This window comes from Antedon mediterranea, chromosome 9 (assembly GCF_964355755.1).
Source record: "Antedon mediterranea chromosome 9, ecAntMedi1.1, whole genome shotgun sequence".
NCBI lineage: Eukaryota > Metazoa > Echinodermata > Crinoidea > Comatulida > Antedonidae > Antedon > Antedon mediterranea.
In genome coordinates this window covers 23,184,390-23,199,825 of record NC_092678.1, presented here as the reverse complement: position 1 = coordinate 23,199,825, position 15,436 = coordinate 23,184,390, and the positions used below count along the sequence as shown (strand labels likewise).

The window sequence follows — 15,436 nt, the reverse complement described above, 5'->3', positions numbered from 1 at the left end:
TATCTTGCATTGGGTTGTTCCATTTACTTTTAAGGGTGGTTAATCTTCTTTTCTTCTAGGCTTTGATGAAGCAAATGGGTGAAGCGGAATGGGCTAAGCTGTCAGAGAAGGAACGTCAAGCTAAAGTAACTAAAATGAAGCTACAACAGAGGATCTTGTGTAAGCAAGGAAAATATGACCAAGCTTTAGCACTGTTGGGAGATGACATCAAAAACCAATCAGGTCGGTAGGCACACTTAGCAGTACACTAACTTTTACTGGAAGTCTGTGTGTCTTAGCCTAAGAGATTATCTGCAGTATCTTAACATGTTATAATGCCACCTAGTTGACACAATGAATCTAAAGCTCTGTCTACACTATCAAACTATATGTGACAAAAAAATGTGACATGATGAATGAATATGGACATGATGGTGTCGTTCATATTACTACCATATTTGGGCATATCACTACCATATTTGGGCACATCAGACTTGGCACTTAAGCTTGAGATTTTAAAAAGTTGTACAGATCATAGAAATCAGAATAGTAATCTCTATTGTAGTAGAATTAAGAAGTTATTTTGGTGTTTTTTTTAGAATTGGCCCTGTTACTTGGGTACACCAGAGCTGAACATAAGGCTATTATGCACAAGAGATTAGAGAGACTACGGCAGTTAAGAGAGGAGAGGGAAGAAGCAAGCGAAGCTGTTGATAAGGAAGAACTTGAGCAAATAGTACTGGCAGAAGAGGAAGTGGAGCAGAGCAGGAAACGGAGGGTGAGTTTACTAGGCCATTAAATTAGTGACGCAGTAAAGGCCTGTTGAAGTAAAAGAGGCCCTGTAAGATACAAGTAATGATAGATTAGCTAGGCCAACATTAATTACCAGACTTGTGCTAAATTTAGCCGTGTGACATTTTTTTTTAAATCCCTGTTTTGACAGAATGTTTTACAATACCTCAACCAACATTTTGAAGATGAAAAAGAAGCTCTTTTAGCCTTATTAAAAAAGAAGCAAGATGAACTGGAAGATGAAAAAGAGCGCCAACTAGCGCTCTCAATGTTAAGACGAGATCAGCGTCTAATGCGTGATGAAGACAACTTCACGTCTGCCGCCCTCATATTTAGCCTTGGACAGCTTCACGAGAAAAATAAAGAAGAATGGTAAGTTTTTAAAATATTATTAACCTTGAAATTTCCCTGATTAAAAATAATCATGACATCTATATTCCATGAACCATGAATATATTTGTCTGGCTGGTTGTTTAGTTATGATAATTTTGTGAGCAAATATAATTTCATTATGCATCCAAATTTTTTTATTGACTCATTTTTTTTTTTTTGCAAATTTAATTTAGTATTTTTTAATAATTTTTAATATGAAAGGTAATGTGACAAGGTTAACGGTTACGACAATTTGATTGGCTACAAATATTATATTCAGGAAGAAGTGGAGGAGATATGAGATAGCAAGTTATATTTCCATTGAAAATATTGTAATTATGATAATAATTCAGTATATTTGCTCATTAACTAAATGTAAAGGAAAAGAACTGCAAATAGAGTTTGTCTAATATCAATTTTTTCGTTATTTATGCTCTAATCGTTTTGCACTTTTAGAAACAAAAACGTAATGAGACAAATGACATTGAGAAATATGCTATTCATATATTGCATTATTATAGTTTCTGTAAAAAGCGATATTAGCTATTAGATCAAACATAAAATATACATTTACTAATTCATGTATTGTACAGTATTTTATAAGACTGCTTGACCTTGGGGCCCCTGGTTACAATACACAATATATACTATTAGAACAAATATTGCTTTAAATTCAAGTTGACTGTACATACAAAATGTTTGAAACAAAAAAACAAACATCAGAAGACAAGCTGAGCAATAAACATAACAATAACATTGATACTCATTAAATATCTATCCCTCACTAAATTGAATTGCGTCAGTGACTGACATATAATTATAATAATATTAAAAATAAATAAATAATATTAACAAGATGATAAATGCTTATTTAAAGATAATTTTCCACCTGGAAAAATTACTTTTTAAATATTTTTTATTGTGATATGCCATTTTAATGTCACATAATAGTAAATCACTTTGACCAAAAATTGGATTAAAAAAAAATGTATTTACCCGAAAAAAAAATAATATAAGCAAAAAGTAGTCACCCGGAAGGGGATTGTTTGCTTAAATTATCATTTTTTTGTTCAGTTGTGACTGCATGGTTTAAAACATTTTTACAGTGTACTAAAATTCTGTATTATTTAAGTTCACTGCATTTTAAATTATAATTCTTGTTTACAGAAGAATTTTTAAAAAATAACATAGATACTCAAATATTGATTATTTTTATGGTATATTTCATTTGATATACATCCAACATACATACAAAATCATGTCTATACAAAAGACAATATTTAATTTACAAGTTAAATATTTGTAATTGTGACAAAACCAACTTTCCGCCTTTCTTTGATATAAAGTATACGGTAAGACCATGTATATATTTAGTATTTAGATTGAGTGTTTCGATCAATGATCGTCCTCAGGAGTGAGAATGCAGACATTCTGTCTTCCTATAAGAATACGGTAGGCCTATTAACTTTATATATATTATAATCTATATTATACACCTCTGTTCTATTCATTATACATCAATTTCATGCTAATGTACTACGTTTGGTACCTCAAACCTCAAAATCACTTAAAAGCTCGCTCGTCCATTGGATGGGCAACGGCTAGTATAGTATAATTTATTAATAATAAAAATATTTCTTGAAATTAAAGTTGACTGTACATAAAATACAAGCTGAGCAATAAACACAACAATAACACTGATGCATTAAATATCTCTCCCTCACTAAATTGATTTGCCTCATGGCTGAGAAGAGAATGTATACTGTTTACATGTCTATAATTTGTCTAGTGTCATAGGCAAATTCTATGATACGGTGTCACATAAGTATCACATGTGATGCTTGAATCACAGGCCATACCTTTTAACCCTGTGATACATATGTGATACTGTATTAAGGAATTTGCCTATGATGCTGGTCATGCAATGTCATATGTGGAGATATCAGTATATAGAATAATTATGTAATATAGATTGAAATTGTAGTCTGTCGCTTCCTTTTAATTATTGACTTATTTAACGATTTACAGAAAGTAATGACGCATACAAGTATTTTTTTTATGTGATGATACCTTCATTTACGAAATCAATATTGTTATGCACAATTGATGTTATGCGATTAGATTGCCCCACATTCCATATACTCCACCCTTTTATCTTTCTTTATTCAACATGGCTAGTCTCATACTGTAGCTTGATGGTTGTTTTGCCTGCCACTTGGTGCCGGGTTCAAATCTAGCCTCATGATCCCAGATGCTATAAAATAAAAAAGACATTTTAGATATTGATTTAGTCTCTGGAATTGCATCAAGCATCATTAAAGGTGTAGTTTAATATTATCATGGTAACGCAATAATCAATAACACATCTATAATTACAGATAATAAATAATATAGTAAAAATTTCACCAATCTGTTGAAATTATCATCATTATACTATGATGTCGTTTATGTTTTACTTTTAATATATTTAAAAAAATCAAACTTTGGTTCAATTTACTTTGTATGATTTTGTTTAATAAACATATATTTATCTATTTTCCACTCCCCTGATTTTGGTTTTATTTCTTGGGGTTATTGTATAAAATATGTATATTTTTTTATATATTGTAGTAAGTGGAATCTACTTAAAAGGAAAAGTAATATGATGATAATTATAATTAAACTTCCTTTGAAATTTTATATTACCGCATAAAGGTATATATATTGAACATTTATTAGGTAATATTTTTTATTTCTCGATTGCCATAGTAACATACACGCCTCATTGATTTCTGATCACTTGTATTGATCCTAGATGGAAATTATGAAGTTATTATTGATCATTACAATACCTGACTCTTGTAAAGAAAATATTGATTCACAACAAATGCTAACTTCTGTTAGCTTAATGAAGACTTAATAACAACTAAGTAGAAACATTTATTAGTTATTAGTAATTATAACTAATAATTTGATACTCAATTTGCTGTTAAAATGAAGTAGTTATTACTCTCTTGTTATTGGGTGCTATTCTGCTTGAAAAGGCGTTAAAAGAGAGCTGTTTAAAAACGGAATTAACATTGTCCTCCGGAATTGATATTGTGTAAACAGTATGATGTTTTGTATGTCTGGAAATAAGGAAGACGGCTGGGAGAAATTACCGTGGCAGAGGTTCCAGTATTCAACCAAAAAAGACCCAGTTGATGAAAATGGTTCCTCTTTGTCCTTGTTGTCTGCCGACTCTAGGGCTATGTCTAGTTTTTCAAACATTTCAAATATTTCTTCAAGTTCTACTTTTTCGACAAGGAGTTTTGTAAAATTAGGAAGGGATGGTAAAGCGGAATTTGAAGAAAGGTAATAGAGATTGCCGACGACCTAGGAACTAATTACGTTGTGTTAATTTATTGTGCGCATTCAGAGACATTGGGACATGATTCTTTACTTGATTTCCTTTACACTGTTTTGGCAGATTCTAGATGCAGACGACAAGAAACGCTTCACTATGCATACATATTTATCTCCTAAAACATTTGTTACAAATTGAACTATCTCTATTTATGTTTCCATCAACGGTTTCAATGGGGTTCTTCTGTCCTTATAAACATCTAAACACAACTTCTTTTATTTATAGAGTTTGTGTGTTTTCCTATATATATGTCCTATATATATATGTCCTATACTATGTTTTTTAACGTTTAAATGGAAATTAAATATTGTTCTTTCTCTTTTTTCAGTTTTCTACGAGATCGAGAAAAACAAAAGAAATTAGCACGAGAAAGATTAAGAGCTAAGCGAAGAAAAAGATACACTGGATATAGCAAGGCTGAGCTAGAAATGAAGTTAAAACAAGAAGAGGAACAAAATGCTAAGTCTGATGCAAGGAAAAAAATGTCTCTTAAAGATAGTAAGTCTCATCTTATGATATTCAATAAGGAGATTATTAATTAATTAATTAAATTAAATAATTAAAGATAGATCCAAGAACTTAATACAGATTCCCATTTATACCAGAATCACCAATTTGAGGGGAAATATTTTCATTACAGTAACACTAATGTACATTTTTTGTGGGGTTTAATATCATTTAAAGATGGCCTGTTATTTTAGTTCATTATCTTCCTTTATTGAAACAAAAGACAACAATAAGACAAAATAAATTTTTTAAGAGATTTTAAAAGATTCAGTACCACAAAAATAAGTTTGAGAATTGCAAATATTATGAGAGATAGAATTTAAAGAAATTGGTTTCTACTTAAGCGTTTTCAAAAAATATTTATTTAGTATTTTTTATTTGGTAATTTGTGTTTTCTCCCATTCCAATCATCCTATTAAATAAATGTATAAAGAAATACATTGAAATAGAGTGTGCTTAGAAATCTCAATTTATTTTATAGTAATCTTTAATCTTGTATTTGTTTGTTTGAAACTTTTTCTAGGACTCATTGCATTGCATACGGAGGTACTTGATGAAATGGAAAAGAAGCAAGTAAATGAAAGAGACACATTAATGGAACTCTTGAAAGCAGTTAATGGAGACAATGTTGGCACTGAACGAGTCAAGAACATGTCAAACGAGGTATGACACTGTTTATAAAACAACAATAAAGTTTTGTTGGCCATTATAAAATAAGAATAATTAGTAGAAGTAAAATAATGGTTTTGTCACTTCAATAAACAAAATGATGTTAAAGTATATGCAAATAAAGAGAACATTTACGTGACTTTTGCAGTAACATTAAAAGTGACATTAAAAGAAACATTTAAGGGACATTGCAGTAACATTGTAAATTACATTCAAAGTGGCATTGTAAATTACATTCAAAGTGGCATTTTAAGTGACATTAAAGTAACATTTTAAGTGACATTAAAAGTGGCATTTTAAGTGACATTTTAAATTACATTAAAATAACATTTAAGTGACATTGCAGTAACATTTTAAGTAACATTAAAATAAAATTTTAAATAACATTAAAAGTTACATTAAAGTAACATTTTAAATAACATTAAAAGTGAAATTTTAAGTGACATGTTTAAGTGAAATTTTTCTAATCGGTGTCATTTCTTTTAAAGGAAATTGCGGCCGAAGTTGACAACTTACGCGAAGAGCGCCAAGTATGGCGTGAAGAAGCATCATGTGAACTAGATAACGTGGATTATTTTCAACTATCACCATTCGGTGTAGGCGACCATTTTGCTAATATAGCAGAACGGCAAATACGACAAAATAGAATACTAAAAGAAGCGGTTTTATTAAAAGTTGAAGGTAAAATTAAAAAATTGTCTAAAACTACATGATTAAGTTATATTAAATCGGTATTTATTCACAAAAAATAATCAAAATTTAACAGTTATTTTCATTATGCTAATGAGTGGTAATAATCAAACAATTGATCCTTAGTCGTCTTAGAATTTTTTGGTGTAATATTTTGTTATTGTTAGTCTTAGTTTTAATGTAACTGTAGCTTTTTAGTTCTTTATTAGTTCATTTTGATGCGAAGAGCTTTGTCACTTAAGTTAAAAGCGTTATATTAATCATTACTATTATTAGTGATAACCTTTTGTTTTTAAACTGTTTTTACAGACACAAGGCGGCATATACTTAACACAAAGAAAGGAGAAGAAACCAACTTAGACGAAACAGTTCCTGAAATCCTATTGGCTGATTTACAACAGAAGCAACTTTCAGAAGTCACTTCAGTCAAAAATATTCTTACAGTTAATGCTGTACGTATTTAAATTGTTGTTAAGCTACTCTCACATGGGCCTGAATTTATTATGACATATCCAGAATGAGTTAGTGTGAACAGTCCCTTAAGTCATCACAAATTGTGCAATACTTAAGGCTCAGTGTGAATTTGGCTTTACTATATTTCGTTGATTATTTTGGTATGTATATTGGTTTTCTCTTTCAACACATGATAGCGCCCTCAGCGCTCAACACATGATAGCACCCTCAGCGCTCAATACATGATAGCGCCTTCAGCGCTCAAAGTGCCTATTAAATCTGACTAAAAATTAATAAATTATAAAAAATGTACATAAAACTATTATTTTATTTGTTATTTTATTCAATTCGAACCAACAGCGATAATTACTGCCACTGACTAAAACAAGTTACTGTAATTAAAAACAGAGATTTTTTCCTGAATAATTCATAACTTGTTTTTTTAATTGTTTCCTCCTTTTCTCTCCAAATTTACTGATAATTTTGAAGAAAACCTGACATTAAATTCCTCAATTATTCATTTCAGGATGAAGAACTTCTGATGAGTCTGAAAGAAGATCAACGTAAAGGTCGCCGTGAAGGTTGGATGGACAACTTGTCCAACGGCTTGCTAGGTGTCAAAGCTAGAGGCACCGCCGCTACCATAACGTCCATGACAATCGACATAGCCAATCAGGAGAAAGAACTCAAAGACATGGACAATAAATTAGAAAATGAGAAGAAGGCAGCGCTTGCTGGTAAGATTTGGTTTTTTTTTTCTTGTCCCCCTTGAATTAGATTTTTGGGACATTTTTGGGAAAAGTTATAGTTTCAATAAAAATATTGTAGATTTACCCGAGTTGTTAAGACACTTCACTATGATACTCCTAGGCACAATCTAGCTATATTTTGTCTTGTTTGTGTGTTGGTCGAAATTAATAATATAAAAATACAGAAAACTCTGCATTCAATTCCCAATAAGATCAATGTGACAATTGTGCTTTATATTGAGATTTAGATTGGTCGATTATGCTAATTATTTTCATTTTCAAAGAAAAAATAATAAACAAAAAAATAGTTACAGCTTTTCTTGGTAGTCATTGTAGATCATTGTCTTTAATTTATGCAGAAATGCCTTTCTTCACAGATAATAAAACTTGTAAAAATAAATAATTTTACATAAGTATTGCATGCGATAAAATAAATTATTGTTTATTAAATTTTATTCAGAAACCTTGAGGAATAAGTTTACATGTCTGGAAACAACTTCATATGTTTATATTGTTTTGTTTTTATTATAAATTAATGCTAACTAAATTGACAAAAAAATGTGATGTGCCTAAATATGGTAGTGATATTCCTAAATATGGTAGTGATATTCCTAAATATGGTAGTGATATGACATCATCATGACCATATATGGGCACATCACATTTTTTTGTCACATACAGTTTGATAGTGTATATAGAGCTTTAAAAAGCTGAAATATATATTATTTTTGTAACAGATAAGAAGAAAGAAGGTAAAAATGTGAATCCAAAAGAAGTAATTGCTGAGCTTGAAAGGCAACATGATGCTAAGAAAAAGGTAACACATAATTGCTGTGTATTAGCACAATTTAGAGCTTCAATATTTGGCCTTAGCTTAGGCATTTATTCTTAAGCCTTGTCTATGCTATCAAATAGCTTTTTGATAGTGTAGACAGAGCTTTACACAGTATGTGTTACAGTAATCCATAGTATTAGTAAAATAGCTATGGCTTGTCTAATGGAATGTAAAATAATTGTTAACAATTTATATTGTATAGGCAATGCAAGAACAATTAATGAGGCAGAAAGAATTACAGAAGCAACGTCTAGAAGCGCGTCGACGCAAGAAGGACGAGAAAGATTATGAAGCTGGTGCTGCCCTTGCCTTGATCCAAGGAGCTGAGGAAGAGAAAGCAAACCGAGAAAAACAACATTCGGAGGAAAAAGACAAACAAAGCAATCTAGTGAGTTAGACATACAGTAGTAGACACCCCTGGACATAGTATTACACACCCCTGGACATAGTATTACACACCCCTGGATATAGTATTACACCCCTGGACATAGTATTACACACCCCTGGATATAGTATTACACACCCCTGGATATAGTATTACACACCCCTGGATATAGTATTACACACCCCTGGATATAGTATTACACATCCCTGGATATAGTATTACACACCCCTGGATATAGTATTACACACCCCTGGATATAGTATTACACACCCCTGGACAGTTTCCATCTAATTTTACTAAGGTGTTCATTGTGGAAATTTTCTAAGAGTAATCCTAAAACTTGTGAAAGAAACAGTAGTAAAAGGGTTTTATTGTCTAATAATTTATTTTCATTACTTTTAGATGAAAGAAAGACTAGCTGCTCGAAAGAACGCCAGAAAACAGGCAGAAGAGCAGAAGGCAATGGAACAGAAGAAATTACAACTACAAACTGCCAACGCTTCCCCAATATCGTCAGCTGGATCTGGAAGGCGTATGGTAGGTTTTTTTATGCTCTTTTATCTTGAATACTCATCCGAATAAAATGATTAATGCCATTATTGTAACCCCCTTCCATAGAATGGAACAGTCTGTTATTACATTTTAGTGAATAATGAAAATCATCTTTATTTCCCCTATGATTTTATCTTCAATGCTTAAGAGTGAATACAACCAGGTGTCACCAACTTGTCCTAGTAATATGGCCTAGCTCTTGTAATATGGCCACCTGTAATATTAACCCCTAGAGCATGGCCACCTGTGATGTGTCCAGAATACTTATACAAAGGATTAACTATCTTTATTATAATAATTGAAGAACAAAAATTAAAGAAATGTTAAAAGTATACTTGTTTTATTTCCTTTTCCATTGTAGAAGAAAGTAGAATTTGTAGAGGTAAAAATGATGTTTAAATTTCAATATTTGTCATTTGTCAAGATGGTGGCTATTTATTTTAATTTGCTTGCTGGAGTTTATCATTTTGTGTTTTGTTAAACAAAAATAAAATTAAAAAAAAGATTTTGCATGCTCACAAAAGGTGGAATATTTACACTTTTATTATGTTAAAAAAAACGAAATTTTCAACAATTTTTAATGTTTTTTTATTCAATTTAATTTTATTTAGTGATGTGTGTTCATGTTTACAGTTGATTTTTATTTTATTTTTTATTAGCTTTCTGTTTTTTTTATGATTTGAAGTTTTTTGTTGATGTTTGTAATTTTGTCATTTGTTTTTATTTTAAATTGTCTAGCAGTTGTTTATTTTTGATTGTTTATTGTTGTTGTTGACTGTTTGAAATGTTGCATCAATAAGACATAATTGCTAGTGGTTCTGTAATACTGTATGACAACCAGATGGATATCAAACAAAGATTCTTATGCAAAAAACAATCAACAAATGTTTTTTCATTTCTGTGGAATACAATTGTTTGCTTTCACAGTATTGGTTCAGTTTTTGCAAACCGCAAATAAATTATTATCTTGTATTATGCTTTATTGCCATGTCAATGATTCTAAGGCTAGTACTATTGCAAAATGTGGTATAAATATGTGGCTATTAAATTAATTTGGTGCGGAAATTAAGAAGAAATGTCTAACAAAATTGAACTGCCTGAAGATTCAGTGTATTGCAATCTTAAGGTCTGTCTACACTATCAAACTTGTTAGACCAAAAAGTGTGATGTACCCATGGTGGTGATAAGACATCATCATGTCCATATATGGACACATAATTTGTTGTCACATAAAGTTTGATAGACAAGGCTTAATACTACAGTGATCCAATACATTTTTGACCTAGTTCAAATCAAAGCACTTTATAAGCTTTTAAGGGAGTACCATTGGTTTATTAATGTTTTTTTTAATCATAACTTTAAACTAATTATTATTTTTTTTTTTTTTATTTATTTTTTTTTTTTTTATTCAATCAAAACCAACAGCAATAAATACCGCCACTAACAGGTTTGAAACATAAAACAATACAACATCAAAAACGGTTAACAATAAAATACAGATAAAATATATATACATATATATAAAACATAGATTGGCATGCCATAAACAATTTCAATTAAAACAGGTTATGCAGGCTGTTCAAGAAGTGAACACACATTATTGTTACTGTTATGAAGTAACTGAGCATGTGCTGAATTAAAAGAAGTATTATTAAAACGTGATTATCACGGCCTTGTAGAAGAACACCTTTATGGTGACACAAGCTTTTCCGTGTTAAAATAAAGTATTTATAATTATTATTATTATTATTACTTATGTGTTTTTTAAACTTCCTTATTACAGCCTGTTAGTGAAGTATCGGAGAAGAGACAACAAGAGATAATTGAGTCTCTTAAAGAAGATCACCGACAACAGCAGGAGAAGATGATCAGGGAAAAAGAAAAACAAACAAAACAAGTTAGTAAAAATTAACGAAATTGATCTTGAACCGTCAGTATTCTGATATACACGTGGCCTTGGGTAAGCTACTGTTAGTACCCTATTTGCAGACAGCTAATCTTAACACCAACGCAACTGGATATCCTACTGTGTGCAGCAGCTGTGTCTGAAAATCAATTTCTAGTTTGTAGATTTGATAATTAGAAGATAGGCACATTTTGAAAACTAATTCTCCCTATGATTTCAAAATTCTGCTTCCTCCCAAACATGTTAAAAATCATACTAAACATGGACATTATTAGCGTGTTAACTTTCTGAACATTTTGCTTTCACAGATTCGTCAAAGATTAGCTGATCGTAAGAACAAACTTGACAATCAAGCCAGTCAGCTGTTATCAATGGGCGAGAGACAAAAGACGTTTGTGGAGAATGCCAAAAAGGTAATATTATCAAGATAAATTATATATATATAAACTTCCCAAACGCTGTAAATCCATATTATATTATATGGGTGCAGAGAGATGTAGCTAAAGACTGTAAGCGATAGTATGACCTTTATTAAAGGATCCTTTTGACCTTCGTATCGAACAGACCATATCTTTCATACATGAACTAACAGACTCTGTACTCATATAATACTATATTATAAAATACAAAATTAGACAAATCTTTACTTGGCGATTTTAAATATGTGATAAAAACATTAAAGTAATAATGATAATGAAAATTATTTTTACACCATATAGGATGAACTGAACAGACAGAAGACTATTGTACAAGATAGAATTCAAAAGGTTCGCTACGAACGAACACAAACAATGAAAATAAAAGTTGGAAGTGCAAAGAAATTTCAGCAAATGAACGAAGCCGACATGGACCGACTAGCGAAGGAAATGGAGTCAAAGTTCAAGTCAGAATCAAAATCAATCAAGGCTGGAGGAAAAGCTGTAAGTTACTAATTTTGTGCTCATGTGATGCCTTTCAACCAATCATGCTCTAGTATTTACATAGGCTGTGTAATTAATTTTGTATTTGTTGAGTTTTCTAAATTTGTGTAAAGTTTGTTGTGTTTTTGTGTATGGGCCATGTTGTGGCATCTCATCTAGAGGACAAGATGCCCCTCAGACAGACATGAATCCAACATTCCTTAGTATGCTGAGGACCATGTTAATATACATTTTACATGGAAAGTGTACAGGTCCTTCTTAACCTATTTTGTTCATAAATTTAATCAAATGTTCGTAATAAATTAAAATTGCTTTTGCTTTACTCTAAGCTGAAGGATATCGAAGATACTAGTTAAAGCAATTCTTACTGCAGGTAAACAAGTAACCCAAGTTTGAGACATGCTGTGTTGTATATAATAACCTACTTGACCTTTGACCTTTATTACTATTGGCCAATGATTAATATATTTCTGTTTCTGTTTGCAAGAACTTAATATTTATCTGTATGAAATAATAATCCCTTTGTTTCCGTTATTGCACAATTGTTTTTTTTATAAAGATATTATTATTAAAAGCTTTTTTTTTAGGTTTTTTTTTTTATCTAATTTGATTATTATTAACATAACCACTCATTTTCATCAACCTTCAATTATTCAAATCGGGAAAATGCTACCAACATTAACAATCAAAGGTTTAGGGTTACTTAAATGATAAATAAAACCGTTTGTTGTTTTTCTTCTTAAAACTTAAACAAATCAACAAGGTTATTGGAACTTCTTATCACTTGATCTTATTTCAGAATAACTTACACATGGCATATCAGTCATTAAACTACATTGATTATATAAATGGCTTAATTTGCCTTCTGTTTCTGACCATTCTAATTCATTGTACCATATTTGAAATTAAAAATCGATTGGTTTGTCTTATTAACTTACACCCTCTGTTACATCTACCTTTTAACCACATACTGTATAATTATTCAAGTGGATTTATTTCACATATTTACAACTACCTTAATCGTTCTTTTTTCGTCATCACAAACTGAATTAATATTGGCTTAATTTGCCTTATTTAAAGGACTATTCTGTTTGATTTACTTACACCCCTTTTCACAATTCCTTCCTTGTTTCAAATGGCTTATTCTCCCATATTTACCTTACCCCCTTTACACTGTTACCATTTCTCTTCCCCATAAATGTTCTATATTATTATTATTAAAGTTTACAAGTTCCCTATTTTGTTATTTTGGTGTTGGTGATGAGTTTTCTGCACAGTTACCTACCATTCAGTATAAGTTACTTACCCATGGAATCCTCCGAAATTGGTGCAATTACAGTTTTCCTATGCTCTTGATCTTTCCCTTAACACGCCTACCATATCTGAATGATGCAACCATTTGCTCGGAGAAAAATGCACAATAGCAACAAACCAGAAGTTCTAGTTCTAGTTGTCCCATGACCTAGAGGATTGTAGGGGCGTAGCAGATGAGATACAGTGCACCAATTCCTTCCATAGGAGAATTAGTAGTTGCACTCATCATATATGATACACAGGCCTTATCTCCAAGTGGTGCATATCTCCTCTCCGAAGTACCCCTGTCTAAAAATGACTTACATACTTTGGGGTGATTTAAATATTGTGGAATTATTGGAATTGTGGAACAGTAATTACTCTTTATTTCAACTTTAGGGAGATGATCAGACGGATTCAAATCCTTCAGATGAACGGACTAGCGAAGCAAGTCATCAACGTCTCGGAGAGAAGGAGCGACAAAAACTTATCAAGGAGAGACAGGCTGAGCGAAGGAAAAAGAAAAAAAGTGTAATGGCTGCGCCAAATATGGACGAGTTGGCCAGAATGCTAGATGACAAATAAATCATAAAATATTAGGTTATAATATAATATTTTTTAAATAATTTAATAATATTTTGGTAATAATAGTAAAGCACCTTGCCTAGACTGGTGGTGGTTAGGTTCTAGTCTCACAATAGTTCTTATATTATACCTTGATATTCCTAAAATTTATATTTAAAAATATCAAAACATTCCAGTAAACAATATATTAATATATTCCAATGTTAACATTAATATTTATAATACTGCACTGAAGTTTATCAAAACATTCCAGTGAATATTATTATATATTCCATGTTAACATTAATATTTATAGTACTGCACTGAAGGTTATCAAAACATTCCAGTGAATATTATTATATATTCCATGTTAACATTAATATTTATAGTACTGCACTGAAGGTTATCAAAACATTCCAGTGAATATTATTATATATTCCATGTTAACATTAATATTTATAATACTGAATATAGAATATAGAATTTAGAAAGTATAGAACTTATTTTCATATTAAATTTGTGTAAATTAATTAATTTATAAAATATAAAAGATGCTTTCTAAAAATAATGTGCTAAAAAGTTTAGCTGTAAAGAATATATTCAAATAGAATGTATAGTGTTGATGTGAATTGAAGTGATAGAGGGTGTGTTTTAATAATAATAGTTTATTCTTATATAGCGCATAAGCAAGCTCTCAATGCGCTGTACATACTGTACATTAAAATAGACGAGAAGTGACAATAATTTAAGTTAATGAAAAATTTCTTATATAGCGCATAAGCAAGCTCTCAATGCGCTGTACATAATTTAAAATAGACGAGAAGTGGCAATAATTAAAACTTGTTTAAAAACGGAAAAGAAAACTGGGTTTTGAAAGATTTTAATGTCACATCACTATTTATGTTAACATTATCTCTGGCCGGTTTTTAGTTTCTCTCTCGCTAATATTTATATATGCTTTAGTGGTTTGTATCAGTTGGTGTTTCGCTCTCTTTGACCAGGGAGATCGAATCAGGTTAAGCACTTTGCTTGTGCTTATGGTAGGCCTAGGTGGCTAGGCTATACCATGCTGGAAAGGTGTCTGACATCACCCATTGTTTATTACTGAATATAGGCAGGTGGTAGGCAAAAATTTTTTGCAAGAGCAGTAACACGACAACAACCCCTCCCACAAACACAGACCCGTACATTTGGTGACAGTCACTGGATTCCAGTGAGCCAAAAAGCGATGCCTACATCAGGATCTTTTTTTATTATTTTTCGCAAGATTTAATAAATCATATCTCGTAATTTGTTTTTCTGTACTTGCAAACACATAATAATGCATTTAATTTCTTAATACAAGTTATTTTTATTTTACAAACTGTTTCATTGGTTCTCAGATG

At 30.9% G+C, this 15,436-nt stretch overlaps 1 protein-coding gene across 2 annotated transcripts in view; it reads left to right on the top strand.

The window, feature by feature from the left end:
* The window catches only part of LOC140059591 (uncharacterized), a 29,029-nt gene extending 13,615 nt beyond the window's left edge, over positions 1 to 15,414 (top strand). Inside the window, exons 30-45 of one of the 2 annotated variants that reach the window (XM_072105556.1) lie at positions 60 to 222; positions 579 to 757; positions 923 to 1,143; positions 4,857 to 5,026; positions 5,559 to 5,698; positions 6,193 to 6,385; positions 6,704 to 6,846; positions 7,374 to 7,584; positions 8,334 to 8,413; positions 8,634 to 8,819; positions 9,219 to 9,353; positions 9,730 to 9,750; positions 11,152 to 11,265; positions 11,583 to 11,687; positions 11,994 to 12,194; positions 13,887 to 15,414. In XM_072105556.1, coding sequence (XP_071961657.1) covers positions 60 to 222; positions 579 to 757; positions 923 to 1,143; positions 4,857 to 5,026; positions 5,559 to 5,698; positions 6,193 to 6,385; positions 6,704 to 6,846; positions 7,374 to 7,584; positions 8,334 to 8,413; positions 8,634 to 8,819; positions 9,219 to 9,353; positions 9,730 to 9,750; positions 11,152 to 11,265; positions 11,583 to 11,687; positions 11,994 to 12,194; positions 13,887 to 14,072 — 2,448 coding nt within the window. In that variant the 3' untranslated portion in view covers positions 14,073 to 15,414. The remainder of the gene's footprint in view (positions 1 to 59; positions 223 to 578; positions 758 to 922; positions 1,144 to 4,856; positions 5,027 to 5,558; positions 5,699 to 6,192; positions 6,386 to 6,703; positions 6,847 to 7,373; positions 7,585 to 8,333; positions 8,414 to 8,633; positions 8,820 to 9,218; positions 9,354 to 9,729; positions 9,751 to 11,151; positions 11,266 to 11,582; positions 11,688 to 11,993; positions 12,195 to 13,886) is intronic. The other variant, XM_072105557.1, reaches the window with a different exon arrangement.
* Positions 15,415 to 15,436: the final 22 nt, after the last annotated feature.